At 38.6% G+C, this 22598-nt stretch overlaps 2 protein-coding genes across 13 annotated transcripts in view; one reads left to right on the top strand and one right to left on the bottom strand.

The window, feature by feature from the left end:
• The window catches only part of MBTD1 (mbt domain containing 1), a 35722-nt gene extending 16781 nt beyond the window's left edge, over positions 1-18941 (top strand). For all 12 annotated transcript variants that reach the window (XM_053960683.1, XM_053960680.1, XM_053960691.1 and 9 more), the window contains 9 exons: positions 362-450; positions 1738-1972; positions 3150-3205; positions 3459-3563; positions 4367-4514; positions 6943-7025; positions 7334-7568; positions 8164-8241; positions 15045-18941. In XM_053960683.1, the coding sequence (XP_053816658.1) occupies positions 362-450; positions 1738-1972; positions 3150-3205; positions 3459-3563; positions 4367-4514; positions 6943-7025; positions 7334-7568; positions 8164-8241; positions 15045-15163 (1148 nt within the window). In that variant the 3' untranslated portion in view covers positions 15164-18941. The remainder of the gene's footprint in view (positions 1-361; positions 451-1737; positions 1973-3149; positions 3206-3458; positions 3564-4366; positions 4515-6942; positions 7026-7333; positions 7569-8163; positions 8242-15044) is intronic.
• A 439-nt stretch (positions 18942-19380) lies between these two features.
• On the bottom strand, positions 19381-22268 carry LOC128797815 (nucleoside diphosphate kinase). Its single transcript, XM_053960711.1, has 6 exons — positions 22254-22268; positions 21828-22096; positions 21480-21612; positions 20849-20950; positions 20049-20161; positions 19381-19616 (listed from the first exon to the last, which is right to left on the bottom strand). The coding sequence occupies exons 1-6, from the start codon at positions 22266-22268 to the stop codon at positions 19499-19501; spliced, it is 750 nt and encodes a 249-aa protein (XP_053816686.1). The 3' UTR covers positions 19381-19498.
• Positions 22269-22598: the final 330 nt, after the last annotated feature.

The following is a 22598-nucleotide window of genomic DNA, read 5'->3' as shown; positions in this document are numbered from 1 at the left end:
AACAACTTTTTCAACAGTTATGAATTAATAATTTTAACTTTTGACAGATGCCATGTTTCTTGGAGTTGCCCATCTGATGTGACTCAAAGCTTTTAAGATTGGGGTGGCAGCAGTTTGCTAATCAGTGGTGGGAACATGCACTGATTTTATTTATACTTTGTTATTAAGTTTTTTACCCTGGCCCATAAACTTAATCTTGGGTAGCATTCATTCTCTAAAGAGGCTTTTTGTCATTATTGTCATCTAGGCTTTTTAATAGTCATCTGGGATTTCTTCATTACATATTCCAGACTCTAATATTATCTCTAACAGGCACAATTAAAAACCAGTGACTTATTTTTTTCACCTTCATTTGCAACAGCCATCCAACACAAATACACAAACTGGAAAGCTTTTCTAGTGAAACGACTTACTGGTGCCAAAACACTTCCTCCTGACTTTTCTCAGAAGGTAAGGCTGACCCAGTATCAATGATGTTCTGTAAAGAAAACTGCAGCACAGTGTGAAGAACTGAAATATTTTACAGTGGCACATTAGCTCCTCTTGCAGTGAAGGAGGTACAGTAGTTTCTTCCCTTTGATACAGTTTTCTTTGGAATCCTTTCTGCAGTTATGTCCACACTTGTCAGTATGTATTTGGTAAACTGTTTGCTCTAGAAAGAATAGCTGTCTGTAAAAACTAGTTGGTCTATTTTAAAATACCCCATTTAAAAAATCTGCAGAAAACCCAGAAGTGCTCATGAGTTACCCTGTGATATTTAAGAAACATGAAAACTGATTTTTCTAATTCAGGAATTATTTTTTTATGCACTGTTTCAAGAAACGGAACAGAATATGTTAACATAGCATGGATATAGAAGGAATGAAGATCATACTTTTAAATCTTAGTATTTTTTCCCTGCTCTGGACTAGGTTTCTTTCTGTCTTAGTCATGTCTTCAGGTGTGGCAGCTGTGTATAGTGTGCTGGAAGTTTACTTGCCAATATTGTGAGATGATGGTGTATATAGTTCTTAGTAGAAATATAGGACTTAATTTGTTGTTTTACACTGCTTGTAATGTTTTAAAACCAACCAAAATGCCTTTCTGCAGTCGTTAATTTTTATTTAAAAATTGGCTCAGTTAGAAGCCAAATTAAAATGGTAAGATCTCAGTCCTTTGGAGAGTTGTTAATGAAAATGGCAAGTGACAGATGCTGATTTTTAATACAGTCTGTTTTCACAAAGCATATTAACATCTGTTTCCTTTCTTTTGTGTATTATGAAGAAATACTTTTGTAAATGGCCAGCTTTAATTATGTTGAAGGTTTGTTTTCCATGCCTTAAAATAAAGCATTTTAGTCCTGTTTTTAAAATGTTGTATTTTGAGTGGATGACAAAGCAAGAACAAAAAATCGTGAGATTTTTCTTGTTAAAGTTGTTTCTCAAGGTAACTTCACCCATTGTTAACAACTGAAAAAACTTCCATTATGTCAATGGAAAGTTCCTTGAATTTTTGTGAGAATTGTAGCTCATATTAAGAGATGACCTTGAAACAATTAAAGCATTGAAGGATCTGTTCTTAGTTTTCTGAAATATTTTGTTACAATGAAATAGAAGACAAATAATTTGTGTCATTTCTCCAGGTTGGTTAACAAGTACTTCAATTAAATGACAACTGCATCAATACTGTACTATAAAATACAGGAAATGGAAAACCAGAGGATATTCTTACAGAATATATGTTTTGTGTTTTTGCAAGGTGTCTGAGAGTATGCAGTACCCGTTCAAAACTTCCATGAGGGTAGAAGTAGTGGACAAGACGCACCTCTGCCGGACAAGGGTGGCGGTGGTGGATAGTGTTGTTGGGGGCCGCCTGAGGTTGGTGTATGAAGAGAGTGAGGACAAAACTGATGACTTCTGGTGCCATATGTACAGCCCACTCATTCATCATATTGGCTGGTCTCGAAGTATAGGACACAGGTTCAAAAGATCTGGTAAGATTGGTTTGGGTTAGAGATGTTTGTAGTGTTGGCTGGGAGGAGTCTAGCTTAAGCAGTTCTGTTGCTTTATGCAATTAATCAAACTACCTTGAATAATGGTACTTGAAAATGTTATGTAATGTGGCCCAGGAGTTTTACCAATTTTATGACACTCAGGAATTTCAGTTAAAATTATAAATAGCATATTATACAGCAGTGGAAAAGCCACAATAAGCTTTAAGTTGATTTCTAGTGTTTAGATTCAATGATAAACAGAAGCCAGCAAACTGTAGGCAGAAAAACCTTTAACTGCACAATTCAAGCATGGTAAACTTCACTTTTCATGCTGATACCTGGAATTACAGCCATACTCCACAAGCTCCTAGTTTCTTCACATCTAACTCCTTCTTTGTACAATACAACATGGACAAGTATCCTAGTAGACACAGAATTTCTATTTACTGGCAACTTTAAAGACTGTCTAATATTTTATATTGTAGTATTTACATGATTTAGAGGACGTTAGGGAATAGGCTGGGAAAGTGAAATGACAATGTGATAGAAGGGACACAATTAAGGCCTTTACTACCTAAAATACAAAAGCAATTTGAAATAGCTAAGGCTTCTAAACAAACAAAAAAAAGGTCTGGGTTTTTTGTTATTTCTCTGTTCCTTTGAGCTGGTATCCCTTGTCAGAGACAGAATTTCTGTAAAGCATTCCACACGGCTTTCCTTCAGGGAAAGGCCTTCCATTTTCCTAATGCTTCAACTTTCTCTGAAATAATTTATCAACGGATAGATATAGAGAGACATATATATTTTAAAGTGATTATATGTAATTATATAAAAATATATATAAATGTAATTTTCTGTCATAGGATAGTGAAAAGTAGTTTAACTGCTGGTTTTTTTGCAAAAGCTTCAATGTAATACTTCCATCAATTTTGTGACATAATCAAATGGTCTTGTAAATCTGGATAATTGGTTTATTTTATAGAGGCAGCTCAGGTTGAAGTCAGCAAGGAAAATGGATGGATTATGTCCTGATTTTCATGGTAGTGTTACTAATAAACTGTGGGCCTCCCACACCAGTGATTGTGTGGTATTGATTAACATATTCAGAAAAACATACTGTGTCCTCTGTGAACAAAACTTCTGAACAATATTATAGTATTACTATTATTCCTTGTAGATCTTACAAAGAAACAGGATGGACATTTTGATGCACCCCCACACTTATTTATGAAGGTGAGTTGAGTAGCTAAAACACTCTTTGCATTGAGGACCTTTAGTTCCTGTTGTGTGTAAACCAGACCTGAAACTCTGTTTACATCCTGGCCCAGCACAAGTGCTTCTGCTTGTGTTATCCAATCTGACCTCCTTGATATAAGCAGAGGTGGTAGAACAGATATTTCAGTCTGTTGCTTTGGCAGTGCAGGGGTATGTTTTGTTCCAGGCTCATTAAATTCTTTGGTTTTGCTGCTGTTCTGTGATTCTTTAGGTAAAAGAGGTTGATGCAGCTGGAGAGTGGTTTAAAGAAGGAATGAAATTGGAAGCTATAGACCCCCTAAACCTTTCAGCAATATGTGTGGCAACTATCAGAAAGGTAAGAAAGCAAATGTGCATTTTGGGGAGGCAAAGAGGAATCCTTTTCCCCTAACCTTTACTCAGGCTTGAAACAAGAAGCTCAAAACCAAAATTAGGAGAGCTCATTCACACAGTGAACGGATTATGTCTGTCAATTGTTCATATACAACTGCTATGAAAATGTGCTTGTGTAAATTTGACTTCAATCTCTGGAAATTCAGCCTTACCTTTAATTAGAATGTATTTGTGAGAGGAATTTGCAGGAAAATATTCTGCTACTTATACCAAGTGTTTTGCAACTGTTCAAAATTAGACCTCATCTTGCTGACTTGCAGAAGTCTATGAAGATATTTTAAGGCTGTCCTTCTTTCTTAGTTTGATTGAAAGGGAGCCAATCCATGTGAAATCTGCTTTAAAAGAGAAAATGGAAAAACCAGCTTAGCTGAATTGTTTAACCTTTCCAGTGAGAATTGTTATGATTTTGACTAATGGTATACTGAGTATCTTTGCAAGCTGAAGAATAGACTGAGTTATAAAGCTTTAGAAGTACAGCTGATGTTCACAAGAAAAATAAAATAGAGATCAGAAAAAGAAAATGTTGATCTCATAACTTTGCAGTTATCAAAGGTACGTGTAACAGTTGTATTCACAGTCCTAGAGACAGGTATGATTTGGAGGGTTTTTGTTATAATTGAATGTCCCTCTAAGTGTGCTTCCATTATTATTGAGTTGCTTTCACTCTTGAAACATGGCATGCTTTCTTTCTAGCTTTCTCACCCAGCTGAAGGTATTTAATGTGAAATTTTGTTTCTCTTTACCAAGGTGTTAGCTGATGGCTATCTTATGATTGGGATTGATGGCTCAGAAGCAGCAGATGGGTCTGATTGGTTTTGTTACCATGCCACTTCCCCTTCTATTTTCCCTGTTGGTTTCTGTGAAATTAACATGATTGAACTAACTCCACCCAGAGGTACAGGTAGCATTCTGACACCTTTTATTGTGAATACTACTCAGTGATACTGTATGTGCCATATGCTTTGTTTCTTAACTCAGCCTACAAAATTCAGGTCACTTCTTAGGACTTTCTCAAGTTTGAAACAAATGTAACAGCTTTACTTTGAAGTAATCTGAAGCAGAGGTCACCAACTCTTCATTTAGAAAAAGTTAGATTGATTATTGGCTGAAATAATTTGCATTTGCTGTCAGAAATTGAGGATTCCACTAAGTCAATGGAAAATGTGGAAGTCACTAAGAGGGCTCTTCAGAAAGTGTCACTGGTTGGGAAGTCCTGGCCACCAAAACAATTAATGAACACTGTAAAGAATTTCAGGCAAATTCACAGCTACACCAGTCAATTTTTGGAATGCTATACACAAACTTGAGCTTTAGGACTGTACACTAAACAAATCCCTCTGTGAGGAAAATCTGTCTGTTCATAAGCACATGTGCCTATGGAAGACTTTGCCTCCCTTTTCCCATTTTTTGCCTTGGTCTGGCACATTTTAAGAGGATCATAGCTGTATAACAGCAGATGACAATGATTTTCTATGGCTTTTTCCCTCCATTCTCATTCTTCCAGACTTCTACTTGTATTTAATGAATTACTTTTCTAGGTAATAACTACAGTGTAATGCAACATGAAGAAAATAATTTCATACTATTTTTGTTGTGGTACAGTGACAACTCTGTCACCTTAGAGTGTATGGAAAGTGCAGTCATACAGATTTAGTTTATTTTTCAGTCAGCTCTTTGTCTAGAAGTTCATGGGCATCAGCATCCCTCAAAAATCTGAGGTGCAGAGACTCTTGCTATAAAAGTTTTTATGGGAGAAAATGCTTGTATATCAATACATATCAATCAATTTAGAAATAGATATATGAAAGTGATGAGACAGAATAGGAGAAAAACTTGCCTTTTGGTTTCACTCTTGAAACACTATTTTCAGAATGTGGATTTTGTTGTTAGCACATTTATGATACTTATAGTGTTTCTTGTATCATGGCAACCTAATTCTTTACCTCCATGTACATTTTCCCTTTTATTGCAGTTTTTCCTAAGTCCTGTGTCATCAGCGAGAGGTGATTATAAATCACACATGCAATAATCTAAAAGTTATTTGGAAGAGGAATTACTAGCAGTAAAATACAGAGCTTAATGCACATTAGCAATTTTAATAGGACCAAAGTGATCAAAGCTCCTTAGCTCTAACGAGGAGGGTACTTTGCTTTCCAAATTATGGGCTGGAAAATGGACAGCTTAATTCTGCCTGGTCTGACAAGGCCCATATGCACATTTCCTGTGTGTGATGAACTTGAGTACAAATATATTGGTGTAGCAGAGGAATGTTACATTGAGAAGAAAAACATTAATGTGCAGAACTGATACACTATTGCCATTATTAATTAACTCTCTAGCTGCATCTGTTCATGGAGATATTCCATAGCCAGTGTGAGCACACTTATTCAAGTTGCATTTAGTATTGTGGATAACTTCAGTTGCTGTGAAATCATTGGACTTTGCACAGTTTATTCCTCCCAAATTTCTTAATCCCATGCTGAAATCAGTAGATTATGAAGATGGTTAGGTATTCTGAGGGATGGGACTGAATTTTTGGGCTGTGGGTACTGAGAGTGGCAGCCCTCTGGCCCCACAGAGGTGAGATCCAGACCTCTCCTGTAGCTCCCACACTATGCCCACTGCACTGCAGATTTTCAGGATGTCCATCACTGCACACTGCGGCAGAGAAATCTTCCAGGCTATTGTTGCTTCAGCTAGAATTAGAGAATTATTAGTTTAAGCAGTTGTTATAGTTGCTCAAAGGAAAAGATATTCCTGTTTTATGCATATTCAGTAGCAGCTACATATCTTTTTGAGAGATTATTTTCTTCCCTTTATAATAGCTTTAAAAAAATCCTCTAATTTTCCATATTATAGATTACTGCTATTTTTTCCCTTATTCAACTTTTAAAATATCCATGTTTATTCTTACCATTCTGTTTCTGACAATTTAAGTGTTTCAATAGTGGAGCTATTTCCCCACAGGGAAGAAACTGGATGTTCTCAATTCTGTGATCTATTCTGGGTCATTTGTGTACGGCATTTGTAGAGATAAGAATCTGTGTGGACAAAAAACTTCCAGTTTAAGTGATTAATCTTAACTTAAATTATATCTTTTATGTTACCCAGTGCTTCATTCTTCTTGTTAGTTGCAAATGGGCTATGTCTAGGTGGCTTTGTGTCCCTTAGATCAAAGCTCAGAGAGTGGAAGTTTCTGCTACTGATGTTTGACTTGTGTTGTTTTTTTTAGCTGTAACACACTCCAAATGTGCTATTTTTGCTGTTGTTCTTACACATGAAGTTTGCAGTTAATGTATGAAAATGTTGTTTAAAATTCACAGGTTATCCAAAACTCCCTTTTAAATGGTTTGACTACCTCAGGGAAACTGACTCAATAGCAGCACCAGTAAAGCTCTTCAATAAGGTAATGAAATTATACATGTTTGTACTGGAATTAGTACTTTCTTTACATTTTTGCATAGTGCATGGGATGGACCCATTTGTTAAATACAGTTTTGAAAAGCTAAAATTTTCAGAGATAAGAACCTTTTGAGTAAACAAAGGTTGGTATCTCTGAAATGTTAAACAGATGCAGAGGTACAGGAAACTTCATCAATGATACTTGGACTTTTTTCTATATTAAGTGGATTGAAATACCTGTTTCAGCACTGTGCTTAAACTATTTTGATGAACATGTCTGTTTACTGATGTTTGCCGCCTTTGCTTCCCCAGGAAGTTCCAAACCATGGGTTTCATGTTGGCATGAAACTGGAGGCTGTAGATCTGATGGAGCCTCGCCTGGTGTGTGTGGCCACAGTGACACGCATTATTCACCGGCTTCTGAGGATACACTTCGATGGGTGGGAAGATGAATATGATCAGTGGGTGGATTGTGAGTCTCCAGATCTGTATCCTGTGGGATGGTGTCAGCTCACTGGATACCAGCTCCAGCCTCCAGCTCCACAGTGTGAGTCCTGCTTTGTCAATAATGAAAATTAATGTAATAGGGGCTCATTTTCCTAATCTTTTCCACTTAGGTCTCCAGGCATAACAAAAATAGAAAAAAACTCTTGCTAATGCCTGGATGTTCTAATTCACAGTTCTAATCTTTCCCATTTTGATTTCTAAAGTACTTCTGAGTGTTTTTTACTATTTTTCAATGCCAGAAGATGCTGATTTGATGCCGGGAAAAAGCCTCTTGTCAGTTCTGGAGGAGCTCGCTGAAAATTTATATTGCTTTAAGACTGCCAATGTATCTGTTTCACCTCCTGAATTTGGTGGAACTCAGCCTCTGCAGAAGCTGTATCTAATTTATTACATCACAACTTGTCCTGTCAGATCAAGTGAAAATAACTGATGAAATGCATTTCAAGAACTGTTTTTTAATAAGAGGGTAATGAGCAAGTTCTTGTTAAGCAGTTTAATGGAAATTGGTTTTCCACAGTAAATTTATGTCTTTGTTCAGTCACTAAGGAAAAATTCTGTAACTGTGTACCAGCTTTGACACATTTTAAAGGTTTTTTTTTAAATAAGCATAAACTTTAAATTTTTAATTTTTGCAGCATCAAGAGATAGCCAGTCAAGTTCATCCAAACAGAAGAAAAAAGCTAAATCACAACAGTACAAAGGACATAAGAAAAGTGGGTGACAAAATAGTGTTTGTACTTTACCTGATGTTTTAAAGTTTGTGGTCTCTACCTAAGTACCTGTTCTATTTGGAAATGTTTATGTCTAAGCATGTGTTATGCTTAAAGGTGCAGTATGCCACAAAAGGAACTTCTTCATTGAGAATAACCATTTTTTATAACTCATAGGGTAGATGTTGCTAATAATAATAATCTATGAATTGTAGATGACAGTGGTTAAAATATTTTTGTATTCTGACATAATTTCAGTTAAATAATATATTGGCTGTATACTGTATTGGTAGTTGTACTGCCCTGTACAAAATACTCAGGTATCAACACAGTTTTCCCTCTGCTCTCTGTAACACAGATGAAGGAATAAGAGGCAAGTTACTGGGATCAGAAAGAATGCAGTGTAGAAAATTTAAATTAGCATCTAACTGGCTTCTCTTTGAAACAAAAAAGCTACTTATTTGCCAGATTTTTTTGTTTAGACATCTATGTAAATTAAGCTTTTGTGTTACTACTTTCAGAAACAAACAGCATTGCTGTATGTGGCCGTTCTTGTCACAGTAAAATACGGTAATGACATTTTTAAGAATCTGCAGTGTTCAGATACTTTCCACAGTAATTAATTCCCTTGGAATCAAGTTGTCGAAATATAAAATTAGCTTGCTTAATTTAATCCTGTTTCCATAGTGTTTTGTTGTTGTATTGAACTAATGTGAGGAAATAAAACCTTGCCTTCCTGGTGAGTTTGTGAATGGATCTATTAAGGCCAATTGGAACCTTCTTCCCCAATCATTGAGAATACAACCTATGCTGTGTTGATCTTTGGGGATGAAAAGAAGTTGGCTGGTGATTGCCACAGATAAAACAGATGTATTGGAAGTTCTTAGTACCTCCTGTTAAGTGCCTCAAACATTGCACTGGTTTTCCTTTCTGATGTTGGAGGAAATAAACAGTAAAATCCAGATCCTTTTCAGAATTTTGCAGCAGTATTTTTTAAATCGAATTCAGGTACTGGAAAACTCCTGATTTGAGAATATCCAAGGAAAGCTGTGAGTGCTGTTGCTTTAAGCTAGGGAAATACAGCTCTGGTAATGGTTAATTACCTTTGTGTAAGACCTGTATTTTGATAATTCTGTACTGTCTGAGCAGATATTGTTTAGCAAGCTGTTCTAGACCATCATACCATCTAGACTGTCATACTTCTTACCTTATCCCTTTTGTAATACCTCTGCTACCTGTCTTACAGTAAGCATGACCCAAACCTGGAAAATTAATTTATCTTACTTGGTGCCATAGGAATCTTTAGTATAGCTTTAGAAAATTTAGTCTGGGGAAATTTGTTCCTCACTTCTTACTAACCTAAGGTAAATGTTGCCTGTGGCAGCAAAGAAAACTTCTGATTGTGTTCGGGACTGTTTGTTCAATACTAAGAAATCTCTTAATCACCAGAAGATGAGAGAATGACATCATGAACAGTTAGAGCCAGCTGCCTCCTATATGGGTTTTTTCCTAAGTAGGTTATAGCAATGGAAGTGCTGAGTCACAGGAAATAACACAAGAAATGTCTTCTGAAACTTTTTCTTGTTCAGCACTTGTAAATAAAATAGAAAGTTATTTTTAAAGGATTTCAGTCACAAAACCATATAATGCAGCCATGATGTTTTTATGATACCATGTAAAGTCACCACAGATTATTAACAAAAACCTCTGTCTTAAATTAGGTTAGTTTTAGCAGGGCAGGGTTATTTCCACACATTTTTCTCATGTGCTCACAACACAGCCCAGGATGTCATGGATGTCATTGAGTCATTTGCTGTGTGTAATGATGCAGATTTCTACTGCAGTGTCCCCTCCTTCCTGGGAGCAGTGGAAGTGCACATGTTCAAAGCAGAACTGATTGCATTGTAAAAACTTTGGGAATGTTTTAGTGGATACTTGAGAATCTCCCCCAATTCCCTTTCTGATAGTGTTTGTTTCAGTGAGTATGGTTTTGTGCTGTGTGCCTGCTGCTCAGAAGGCTGTGCAGATGACTTCTTGAAGGGTAACATGTCAGCATGCCCAGACAATTAATTAATAATGAAGGATGCAGTATTTGCTGGTATTCTCTGCTTCCTCTTGGGTGTGTATATCAGAATAAGGTTACTGAAATGATAATCTGACCTCTATATTTTCAAGGTTTTGATTCTGTAGACACCATTCTGCCTCATTAATCTCTCTATAAGGCTCATCCTGAAGTTGTCTTATAAGAAGAATATTTAAGCAAGGTGGTTTCTTTACCAGATGCATAATCAGTTACCTTTTCAGGGCTGGGCTTTTGTTTGTCCATCTGATAGTGCTGATAGGACTGAAGCATCAGCAGCCACAGTTTTGATGTAGCTGAAAGCATTGATTTGTGTCACAAATCTTGTACCCTCAATACCGCAGAGAACATGCCTTGAGCACAGAATGGGAGCATCTTAGTGATAAAGGCGAAATATGGTAATTTGTATGGGAGATGTTTCAATAATACTTTTTTATGTTTAATAATTCGAAGGCATTTTAGAAGTTTTTTTGCTACGCATTAAAATAGTTATTTGTGTTTGTAAGCCACTGTAAAAATGGGAAATACTATTCTAAGGGAATTAAGAGCATGTATTTTTAGAGGTGATAAACTTTGTCTGGAGAGGATTATTTCCCCAGAAGCATCCTTCTGACTCTTAGCCACACACACTGAAACAACTGCAGCCTGAAACTGAGCCAAGATATCTTGGGTGTCCAGGCAGAGGAGCGTATGTGACTGTGCAGTGTAGCTGCAGCAGAAGTAATTTACAGTACTTGTTAAAGCATTGATAGAGCATGAAATAAGTGGGTCATGGCATTAAGCAATGCCCTTGAAGTCCTACTCATAGCCTATAGAATTCAGGGGCTACAATGTGGCTGTTGAGAACAATATTCCCAATAATAACTAAATGGTGCCATTCGTTGTATAGGCCCTAGGTTTTGAGACTGGGTGACTATCAATCAGAGCCATTTCTCAGTGAACAGTCAGAGTTGCCTGATGCACTTTAACTCGAGCATTTATTTTAGTTTGATTTGATGTTTAGAGAGGAATATACCAGTTGGGAAGAAACCTGTCAGTTTGTCCAGCCCACCCATGGCAGGTGAGGTGCGGAGGAGCTTCTCTGGGAATGATGAGTTGATTCCTCCTCCATACTGAGCCCTTCTAGCACAGACAGCCACTGAGGCCTTCCAGCCTTCCAGGAACAGCCAGAAGTTCAATCCTAGCCTCCAAACAGGTAACTGGTCACAGCAGTGTGTCAATGCAGAGTGTGGGAATTTATGGTCCAGGGTGTCATGTGCTGACTCATCCAGTCTTTCTTTTTTCCCGTTTTTTTCCTTTGAATTTTAGTTGGTTTAATTTTTTCTGCTAGAGAGCTTTTCATTCTCACTGATTCACCATGTCATTGAATTAATCATAGCAGAGGGCTGCAGCTGGTTTAGAATTTCAGAGGAAGAATGTTGTGGGTTACTGAGAATCCTGGAGAGGCTCTGCAGATTGTTAAAATACAAAAAATGCACCCTGTAAAACTGAATGGTGATGTAGATCTGGGAATATTGGATGTAAGTAGGTCATTATTGTGTATTATCCTTTGCAGAGAAAATAACTATATGCTGTAAATAAACATTTTTGTCTTTATATCAGAAAAAGGCAGTTATGTGGGAAAATATCTTTGGAATGTGTTATTTGAAATTTTGTGGATTACTAAGAAAATATATTTGAAACAGTATAATTGTGCATCTGTATGAGTGAGCAGAGAAAAACTCTTAAAAAATAATTGCTAATATTGAAGTAGATTAAAATTTTGAACTTCTTTAAGTATACTTTACATAATGTAATCAATCTTCATTTATACAAGTTCACTTCAAGGATCTGGTAGTTTTTCTCTTCCCTTTTCCTGATATCTCTGGCAACATAATGAAGCAAATTATTGCTAACAAACACATTGTGGCAATAGGAACTGTCAGGCTGGATGATGCTCTCCCTGCAGGACAGTTGCCAGGTTGACAGATTTAGCTTCAGATTTGCTTGATTACTCCCTTAAGCTTTCCTTAGTCTGCACAGGCTGCCCTGTCAGCACTCTCTACTGACTCTGGAATACATCCAGAACAGTTTCTCTTGTCCATGTGTTATCCATTAACAGACTGGGGAAAAAAGGAACCTACATGCCACCTTTAGGCCCTGAGGAAAATTTTACTCTCTTCTGCACACCTCTCAAGGTCCTCTCTCAGGACCCTCTTCCCTTTAGTTTCACTTCATGTTCCTACTGGTGTGTACATGCCATGTTTAACAGAGCCTTTGATGCCAAAGAAAAGCCTTGCTTACAGGAGAGTTTTCTGGAGCATCTCTTTCTGCACAATTGTTCTTTGTGCCAAATCTACACCTGCATTGCATTTCTATAGTGCAAAGACATACACAGTCTGAAATTGTGTCATTAGATCTCACAGTTCCTATGAAACACCTGTGTTCCTTGGTTTCTGCTACTCAGTGATCAATTGAGGGGATGATTATGATTAATTGAGGGGAACTTTTCAACACTGTATTTTGGTAAGGCCGGACAGAATTAATTTTGTTTGTGGTGTGGCTAGCCTTGTCATTGCCCAAATATGTTTGTGTTTATATTGAAACCAGCAAGACCATACCTTTTCAGTCTCTTGGAAGGAGGCATCACCTTGATACCATCTAATCAGTTTAGAACTTGTTTGAGATTGGCCAGAACTCATTAATTACATGTGTATTCCTCAACATCATTCATTGCCTGATATTGGAGTAGCTGTAGGCCATATGCAGACACAGTGCAGGGGATGTTTGCATGGCTTTGAATGGAGTCAGTGGAAGATTAGTAAAAAAACAGTGTCTGTTCTGAAACTTCTTGTCCATGGGAGATCTCAGTAAGGGTTCAAACCCAATTCTTTCCCCTTTTGTATTGTCGTGAGCACAGGAGAAAGGTTTACCTCTTCACCTTGGTTTGTATGAAGTGGTTTTGCTCTCTAGCAAATTCCTGGTGCTGCTTTAGGGTGTATAAGTACTTTGCATCTTTCAGTCATCTGAAATGATCTCTTGAGCACTGAAATTCACCTGTTGGACTGCTTCATTTTTAAAAAGAACCTACAGCCAGCCTTGCAGAGGAGGAGACTGTTCCCAGAGATTCACCCAATTCTGGAGCATATTGCTCTATTTGTATTGTTTTTGGGAAGTTTGAATGTTATGGTATCAGACACAGTCTGTCTTTATGTCCTGGCAGATCACTGAGATGATGTAAAAAGGAAGTACCTGGCCCAATATGCATTCCTTTTCCTTCAGTTGGATAACTTCCATGAGTTTTCCCTTTTCTTCTTTCAAGCAATTTGGTGTGTAGCTGTAACTAAGCTTTTCTAATGGAGAATTGTAGCTGTATAATAGGAACAAATAAAGTAAGATATCTTAAATATCTAAATGTTAGCACTTTGGTTCAAGTGAGCCAGAGATAATCCAAGTTATGGCAACTGCTGTTACTTGTCTACCTGCAGGAGTTTCCTGCTCAGAGGAGAGAAGGGAAACAATGTGCATGGTGGGTTGGTTTGTATCCCTGACCTCTGTGTAGCCTTTGCTTAAGGCATTGCAGCTACTCTGACCAAGTAGCCAGTTGTGTGTCTTATCATTTAGACAGCACTTTGTTGCCCCCCAGGGATCAGGAATCTTGGTCAGAGTTGGGCATGATGCAGGAAAAAGTATTTGGGAGAAAAAAATAAGGAAGGGATTGTGGGCTCTGTAAGTGGAAGGAGGAGTCTATTAAAGGAAGATGAAGAGAGCTTGCATTATGCTGCAGCAACTTTTGACATCATCTACTATCTTAATTTATAAATTTTATTTTTATTTAGCTCAAGAGTTTGTTTCAACATAGAATATTTTTAAAAGAATAATCAAATAGCTTATAAATTACTGCAGGGCTATCAGTAGTAGCAGGTTCTGGATTGAGGTATTTTCCTTTCACTGCAGATTTCTGCATTTCAAAACACATTGACAAGGTATATAAACTTTATATTGAATAATTATAAACTTTTATAATTTTCTCATTCATTTGGTCATAGAGAATAACTTATTTTTGTATAATCAACCCTTTAATGTGGGTACTGCACCTTTAATGAACGTTTACATGTTTTGTTTTCAGTGTTCTTTTCATTGTACTCATATTTTGATAATCATCTCTGTTTGTTAGTGAAACTGGAAAAGTAATTGTGACATTGCTATTGATAATATCTTTCTCTTAATCTCATTTCTATTTAATTTTGACAAAAGAAGAGAAGATTAAAACTACAAAAAATGTTTTGCTTTAATGAAACTTCTGGGATCTTAAAATTTTATTAATAGATTGCGAAATCTTTGTCAATATGTTTTGTTGTCTCACATAGACTGTTTGCAATAACTGGGCTAAGTAATTTGAATTGTAGATTAACTGTTGGCCATTTCCAATCTCATTTTCACTTGTGTAAAGACTAAATAGGAAGCAAAGTGGTTTAAAAGTTAAAGTGGTTTAAAATACTCCGTTCTTGAGAAAATCTGTTAGATAATATATTATTGTAAGTAATTTGAAATCTGTTTATATTAGAGCATAACTTACGATTCCACCTGCACTCACAAAGTGTCTGTTCTCTGTGCTATCCTGAGCGTTAAAGCATCGCTAAAATGCAGCATATAAGAAAATGGGGAATCTGGGATGCTCCCAATATCAATTATATTAAGTCAATTTAAATTATATAGATGTTTAATGTGAATTTTTGATTTGTAGTGACTTCGTTACAGCTGAAGGAGGAGTTGCTGGATGGAGAGGAGTACAGCTTCCTGCAGGGAACGTCTGACCAGGAAAGCAACGGCTCTGCCAGCTACTATATCAAACAGGAACCCTGAGGCAGCTCCCAGGATTGAGGGGCGCAACATTGGCGATAGGAAAAGAACCTTTCTCCAAGACTGACTGATTCTATTCCCACTTGGATGGTGCAGTTCAGATGACTGTGCCTGCAGTGCTTTGCTAAGTGTATATGAATTAGACTCGGTTCAGAATTTTTTGGAAGGGTGGGGAAACTATTTTAGTGAAAAAGATTTTTCAATTTATTGAAAACAAAGGACACTTTTGTGTTGTATTTGAAGCTTTTGAAAAAATTTTGTAATATTTTCAAGTTCAGATTTATTGTGCATTGTTAACAAGAACTGAAATTCTAATTTTTTTGTAAGATTAAAGTTTATTCAGCATGATTGTGGGAAGCAGTTGGAGGAAGATGTAGTTACAAATACAAATGAACTGTCATAACAAATGAACCTTTTTGGTACAAGTTGGGAGACTGTTAGACTCTTGTGAACTGCACTGGTCACGCCTCTGTTTTTTTAATTGTGAAAATAAGGCTTTAAAGCCCTGATTTAAAGGCATAAATTATATACGGAAGACAGTCCTGTAAAAGCTCTACTCAGTGAGTAGCCCCAGGTGCAACAGAACCATTGCCTGAGAAAGATTTTAACTTTTCAAGGTGTTTTTATTTAGTTTAAAATACCCTTTTTTATATAAGGTTTTTGTTTTTTAACATTCTTTAGGGTCTCATTCAGTGCCCATTAATATCAGTAGCCTTGTCTCTGCCAACTGCAGTGGGCATTGGATTGGATCTATAGAGCTCTTGTCTGTAAATTAATGTCTGTACTCTTGGAATGCTTCAGCAAATGTTTACAGAGCCCTATGCCAAACTGGAGCTTTGGAAAATTCTTATTGGAAGATTAGTTGTAGCTCTGAATTTTGACTGAAGAAGCAGCTTAGATGGACAGTCACTAAGCCACTTGGTAGTGGGAATGAACTTGTGAGTATTCTTGTGATTTTTTTTTTTTCCATTCAGAAAGCCCTAAATGTTTCTTTACCATCTTAAATATTTATCTCTGATAGTTCAGAACTGATGTGCCACATGGTTTCAGGTGATCCAAAAGGAGCCCTACATTGTGGATTAAAAATTAGTTCAGTCCTCCATAGCTTGCAATATTCATGTCTTGCTGCAATACTGTAACATAGGAGTTGAGAACAGTATCAAGATCACATGGTTTTAGTCTATAATTCATAAATTGGATTTGCCTATTGCCTGGAATTCTTGTCTCATATCAAGCACCCCATTGGCCCCAACTGGTCAACTTTCAGATTTTTACAAGGCAAAAGTCACATAAAAGGGTGAAAATGATGACCGTTTAAACACAAAGTATTTTTGCAGGAGCTCTTAATAATTTGGATTTTATCTTTCCATATTTTTAACTTCTGTACATTTTTTAAATGGAGTTGATGAGTGAGGTAGTTGATCAGCCCTGCAGAGCTGTGACTGGAAGAATGTGCATCAAGAGCTTTTGCTTTTACCAGTAAGGTTCATTAACTAAACTCTCAGGAATTCTAAGTTCTGTAAGTGCTTCTGGGTCTTCACAGGTCCCCTTCAGAGCAGTATAATGATCATCTGACTCTTGACCATAATTTAGGGCTTAAAAAAAAATTGATCAAAAATTACTAAGATCTGTATCCTACAGCCTAAGAAGTGCTTTAAGGATATCAACCCACAGAGCCCCAGGAGACCATTTTTTGTATATTGTTGTTTGAGCTTAAAAAAAAAAAGTGCATAGAAAGTTGAAAACCAGCAATTTGATTATTTTCTAAAATATTACTCCAGCTTTAGGTACATAGTATCGGTGATATACACAGGTTTACCTCATTCTATGCAAGAGGGGTTGATTATGTAAAGTTTTGTATTTACTACTGGAAGTAAAAAATGTGCTGTTTAGTTAGGAATGTCTGGAATTCTTTTCTCCCTTACTGGTAAAATTTCTTAAATAATGGCCTGTTTTTAACAACAGCTTTTTCTACTGACAGAATCTGTTAATCTGATTACAAGAATCTATAGCTTCAGATGGTAAAGATATTTTAGCTCCCTAAAATAGTCATAAAAAAGATTTTGTTGGACCTGGTAGTCTTCAATAGCTTATCTCAGATTCTGACCCATCCATGATGTTTATTTTGAACAGTCTATATTGGAGAACTAGGATTAGACACCATTTTAGTGACACTTTGAGCCTTGATTGTTTTCCTATGTTCTCAATTTAATCTGCTGTAAAATCCAGCTCTGCAAGCATTTATTTCATTTGGTAAGTATAGCACTGTTGATTTTTTTTTTCTTTTTTTTTTTAATGCAACAACTTGCAGGTTGTCCCATCAGCTGGAACAAGGTTCTCACAGTCTTGCTTTCTTCTCTCATCAACAGCTTCTGACTTCAGTAGAAAAGATGTTGCATTAATTAGTGTGTCATAATGTAGATGGTCGGGCTAGTTAATGAGTGAGGTGCATTGCCCAGTCAACTAAACTGAGTATTGCCCTGAGTATTGCCCAGGCTCATCCCTGATTTCAGAGTTGGAGTCTTCAAATGTCAGGAGGGAAAATTAGTCTTAAAATACTTCCTGTGTTGGGAGAAATATAAGAATCTGTTCTAAAGTCTGTCAGTCTTTATAATATTCTGTTATTCATCAAACACTAAAGTCTGTGAGGTGATGCATGTTCTCGGGTACCCATGTGACTTCAGCAGTTGGTGAAATGCCTTTTGTGTCTCTGAGTTCATAATATGCCTCAATTGTGTAATTGTGAAGTACAGTGACATCTGTGCTAAGCAAACCATGGCAAGAGCTGCTAGAAGTCATTTGCTGAGGAGCAGCTCAGGGAAAACCTGAGTAAGGTGCTACCAGGGATGTGATCCCCAGAGAACCTGAGGGGGTGTCCCTGTGGCAGCTCCCTGGCTTTACAAAGCATTCCCGTGGCTCTGGGATGTTTCTCTTGGCTTTCAAGCTGTGGTACCTGCCTGAGAGAGCAGCAAATGTTGGACACCTAAAACCTTCAATGGGGTCAGACTAATTCTGGCATTTGGCACAGCAGGTTTTTCTGACCATGAGGCAGCCCAAGCCCTGTCCCTGACTTGGTTGCTGCCCCTCTTTTCTTGTTCCAGATCTTTCTGCTGATCTTTGATTATTACATTATTTTCAGTAGAACTCTCTAACCTGTTCCTTGCTGCATCTGAGGAAAGCTACAGCAGTTATTGATTCCTTGTTCTATGGATACTAACACGGGTTTCAGTGTTTGTTTTGGGGTTTTTATTGTTGTTTTCTGTGATGTGAATACCCTCCCTCAATCTTTGTATGATGGTGCTAATACATTTGGTAACAATCCTTTATTGGGTAGGGATTTTTTAAAACTGTGATTTCAGCTGAATTTTTCTTCCTTTTGATTTTTTTTCATATTTAAAATGAAAAGCCACAACCATTTATACAAAAAAGGCATCAGCTTTGGCCCCTGGGAAAATGTTGGGGCAGGAATCAAGAATAAACAAATGGGTTTTTACATAATTTCTGTATGTATTTGATATATAGATCAATATCTGTACAAATTTAATCTTTTATTTTCTTGGTAATTTGTGTGGTCAGTGAGAGAGTATTTAAAGCTTTCTCATGCAATGTACATAACTCAGTGAAAAAATGCTTTTGGAAAAATTAATGTTACTTTCATTTTTACAAAACTGCAGATTTTCAGCATGGATGTGAAAAGCATTAAAATCATAACTTTGTGTACAAGATGAAAATAATTCACTAAATTTGCCTTTTTTACACAAAATAAAAATTATTAAAAGTATTTTTCTGAATAGTGATTGTTTTGTTTAAAACACTCTTAACCCTATTAAAAATACCCGCAATCTGTAAAAACGTGAGTATTTTACAGAATTTTAAGTATGTTGGTGTGACAACAAATTGTGTGGGGCCCTGAGCACAAGGTAAGGGGTTTGGTAAGAGAAGGTGAATTAAATAAGCATTTCAGAGAGCAAGCTTTGCGCTGTCTCATTTCATTTAGTACTAATATTTGTGTAAGGAGGAAAATTTTGTGGTATCCCTTTTTTCCTCTAGTTGTGTTGGAAGTAGCTCCAGCCTCCTTTCAGCTGTCCCTCTGCAAATGTGCCACTGCTTGAGTCCAACAGCTGTGGCAGGGTCACGTGTTAGTGGCTCCTGAATGACTAAAATTACTTTTATGAGTATTTGAACAGGGGTCTGTTGTAAGTGAATGCACTACAAGGAAGTAGTTCACACCCATTTATTTGACAATCACTTTCAGCACTAAGATAACTGTGGTTGCTCCCAGGGCAGCAGCTGGAATGAGATGAGGTGTTGGAAGGCACAAATCACTGTGGGAACCCATCACTCATAGATCCAGTCGTATGCACAGGGCTTGAAGTCAATGAGCTCTGTGGGTTTGAACCACAGGTTGATCTCCTTCTGTGCACTCTCCACAGAATCGCTGCCATGGATGATGTTCCTGTGGAAGGGGACAAACATTGATCCCTATAAAAATTCACTTCCAGCAGCCTTGTTCTCAATTTGCAAAAACGTGGATGAAGCATCTAGAGTGGGGAGACTAAGCTGTTATTTCAGGTAGCATGTTCCAGTACCCTCACCCCTCCAAGAGCTAATTATGCCTATCAGGGTCACTCTACTGTTCTACAACAGCCGCTGCCTGAGCTTACATGCTGCTCTGGGGAGGAGCTGGACTGCAAACCAAGTCAGCTTTGTACCACTTTCCTAAGTAGCAGGTATGCACTGTAACCTGCAAATGAAATACCATCAAACTAAGGTCTCTACCACCAATTTTAGCTTTCATAAAAGACTGCCAACAGTTTTTGTGTTGGCAAGTAAATAGTGAGCAGGAGTTGTTGAGTTTTTAGTATCAATTAAGAGACTGAGTACAAACCTTCCCACTTGAATGCAGAAATCACCACGGATGGTGCCAGGCTTGGAGTCTGCAGGGTTGGTTTCCCCTAGCATGACTCTCCCAGTTTTAACCACGTTGAGTCCTTCCCATACCTTAAGATAAAAAACACAAAAATTCTGTTCAGCCATGCTTATGCAAAATACTGACAATTCATCTTTGCTCTACCATACTTTGCAAAGAAACAAAGGCTCTACCATTAAAGATATTAACCTTGTCTAGATTATCTCTTGGGCTTGTAAAGGTGACAAGGGAAAAAAACATATGAACTGGAAGTAATTGTAAAAAGGACTATCAACATTATTACTGGAGTAAAAGAGATACTTTACCAAGCTTCAGGGTTAATGTACAAAGCCAACTCCCAACCCTTTGTGTTGTGGTGGAACAGGGACACCCTGCTGAGTGTTCTCTCCTAGTTCTTTATCACACCAGGAGATGCTACTAGAGCAAGTACCTTGTTTTGAGGGAATGTAAAAATGAATGACACAGAAGTTGGTTTTTTGTGTCAGAGAGCCTGACCTTTTTTTGCCCAAAACAGATTTTCTGGTGCAGAAGACTTGCTTTCAGGAATGTTGCTTTATACATTTATATATTAGGCATTTTAATACCCATTTTATATGTGCACTTTTCTTATTATATTGTAATTTCACTGTCTTAATTTTTTCTTTTGCCACTATCAGAGTTAGGTAGTTTGCAGAATATCTGTGAATATTCTTAATAATTTACAGAGCAAAACAAATATATTCAAGAAGGTAATCTTAAATGAAAACCAAGCAACTTACCATGGCCACAACAGGTCCAGAAGTCATGTATTTAACCAAACCAGGGAAGAAGGGGCGGTCTTTCAGGTCAATGTAATGTTGTTTGAGAAGGTCTTCAGAGGCCTTTAAAAGGACAGATGTAACTTTAATTTTCTGAATATCATTGAACAAAAGGTGTTACAGATGTAAGACTATGGTGTTAGTGATTAGTGATCACTAATAATTAATGTTACCAACAATGCTGCAGTGCTATTGTTGGTATCAGTGGGAGCTCCTGCTGTAGCATTAAAGGAGTTCTTTGTGGCTGTGCTGGGGATTGTCAATACGATTTCTTTGCACGGCAGTGAGCCTCTGCGATAAGCAGAGTACAAGATCCCGGGGTGATGTTACCCAACACAACCTTTCAGCCAAGGCCATTCCAGCTCTCAATCGGGCTGCATTAAACCTCTGAAGCAAAATTCGCTGTTTTTGGAAAGAGTAGAAGCCGTGCGCCAGGCAGGAAGAAGGGCCTGACCCGCGCTCCAGCACATCCGCCATCTGATCCCAGTTCTGCCGCAGGAGAAGCCGCAACGGCAGATTCTCGGTGTGGGTGTGGTGAGCCCTTCTCGGGCAGGGCAAGGACCGGGTTGGGGGGCAAGGCGCGGGCACTCACGTGTACGAACTTCATGGCCACGAGCCGGAACCCTTTCTGCTCGAACCGCTTGATGATCTCCCCGACCAGCCCGCGCTGGACGCCGTCGGGCTTGATGGCGATGAAGGTGCGCTCGCCGTTCCCCCCCATGGCGCTGCGGGCGGGAGCGCGGCGTGAGGGGACGCGCGGCCTCAAGGTCGGTGACGGCCATGGCGGTACCGCCCTGCCACGCGGCACCGCCACGGAATGTCCCCCTGGGCCCCACCGAGCCCAGCCCGGCCCCGCCGAACCCCGCCGAACCCCGCCAGGCCCCTCCGCCCGCACCCCTTATGCCCCTGGAGCGCGGGGCCCGGCCCGGCCCGGCCTCACCTATCTAGAGCTGCCGCCGCCGCTACCTCCCGCGCCGCTGCCGCCGGAGGAAGAGGACCAGGCGGAGGCGTGCGCGCCGCGGATCCCCCGCCCCGCGCAGAGGAGGAGTCACCGGGCCGGCGGCGCTTCGGGGCCGGGATCGCCAGCACCAAGCGGAACCGGGCCGGGCCGGGATGAGGTGGAACTAGACAGGAGAGTGACCGCTGCCGGGCCCAGCGGCCGAGGGGTGGCTCTTGGCCAGGCCCGGCCGCACCTGTCGCCTTCGCCTCCTCGAGGGTTATTTACAGATGCAGCAAATGTAGCTTAAGCCTTTAAGGCACTGAAACGACGGCGGATGTCTAACACAATTAAACAATTTTTTACTAATTTTTTGCTGGGTTGGCTGCTTTCAGGTATCCCCGCGGCCTGAGGGTTGGTCCTGCCAACCTGGCTGCACTGCATAGCACGGCTACAGCTCCTCGAAAGACTATCACAGAAAAGTGATGTGGAACCTGTAACACAGGAACATTATTGGTAATTTTATTGGGAAGATGAAGCTGCCAAGTGTCAAAACCTCACAGTCCCTGAACCCGTGTCACAATATAAAGCAGGGAGTGTTGTTACTTTTTATGATATTTACTACTTGGCCCTTTCCTAGTTAATAGAGCACCTTTACCTGAGCAAGTTACAATCACACACCATCACTGCAGCTGGGATATCAATGAAATAACCTCTGCAGTCCCTGCATTGTCTCTTATTGAGGGGCCAGTTAGTGTCTTCACAGGGTCAGTT

The sequence above is a fragment of the Vidua chalybeata genome, chromosome 19 (assembly GCF_026979565.1).
Source record: "Vidua chalybeata isolate OUT-0048 chromosome 19, bVidCha1 merged haplotype, whole genome shotgun sequence".
In the NCBI taxonomy this organism is placed as follows: Eukaryota; Metazoa; Chordata; class Aves; order Passeriformes; family Viduidae; genus Vidua; species Vidua chalybeata.
The sequence above is the reverse complement of the archived record's forward strand: the minus strand, read 5'-3'. Positions and strand labels throughout refer to the sequence as shown.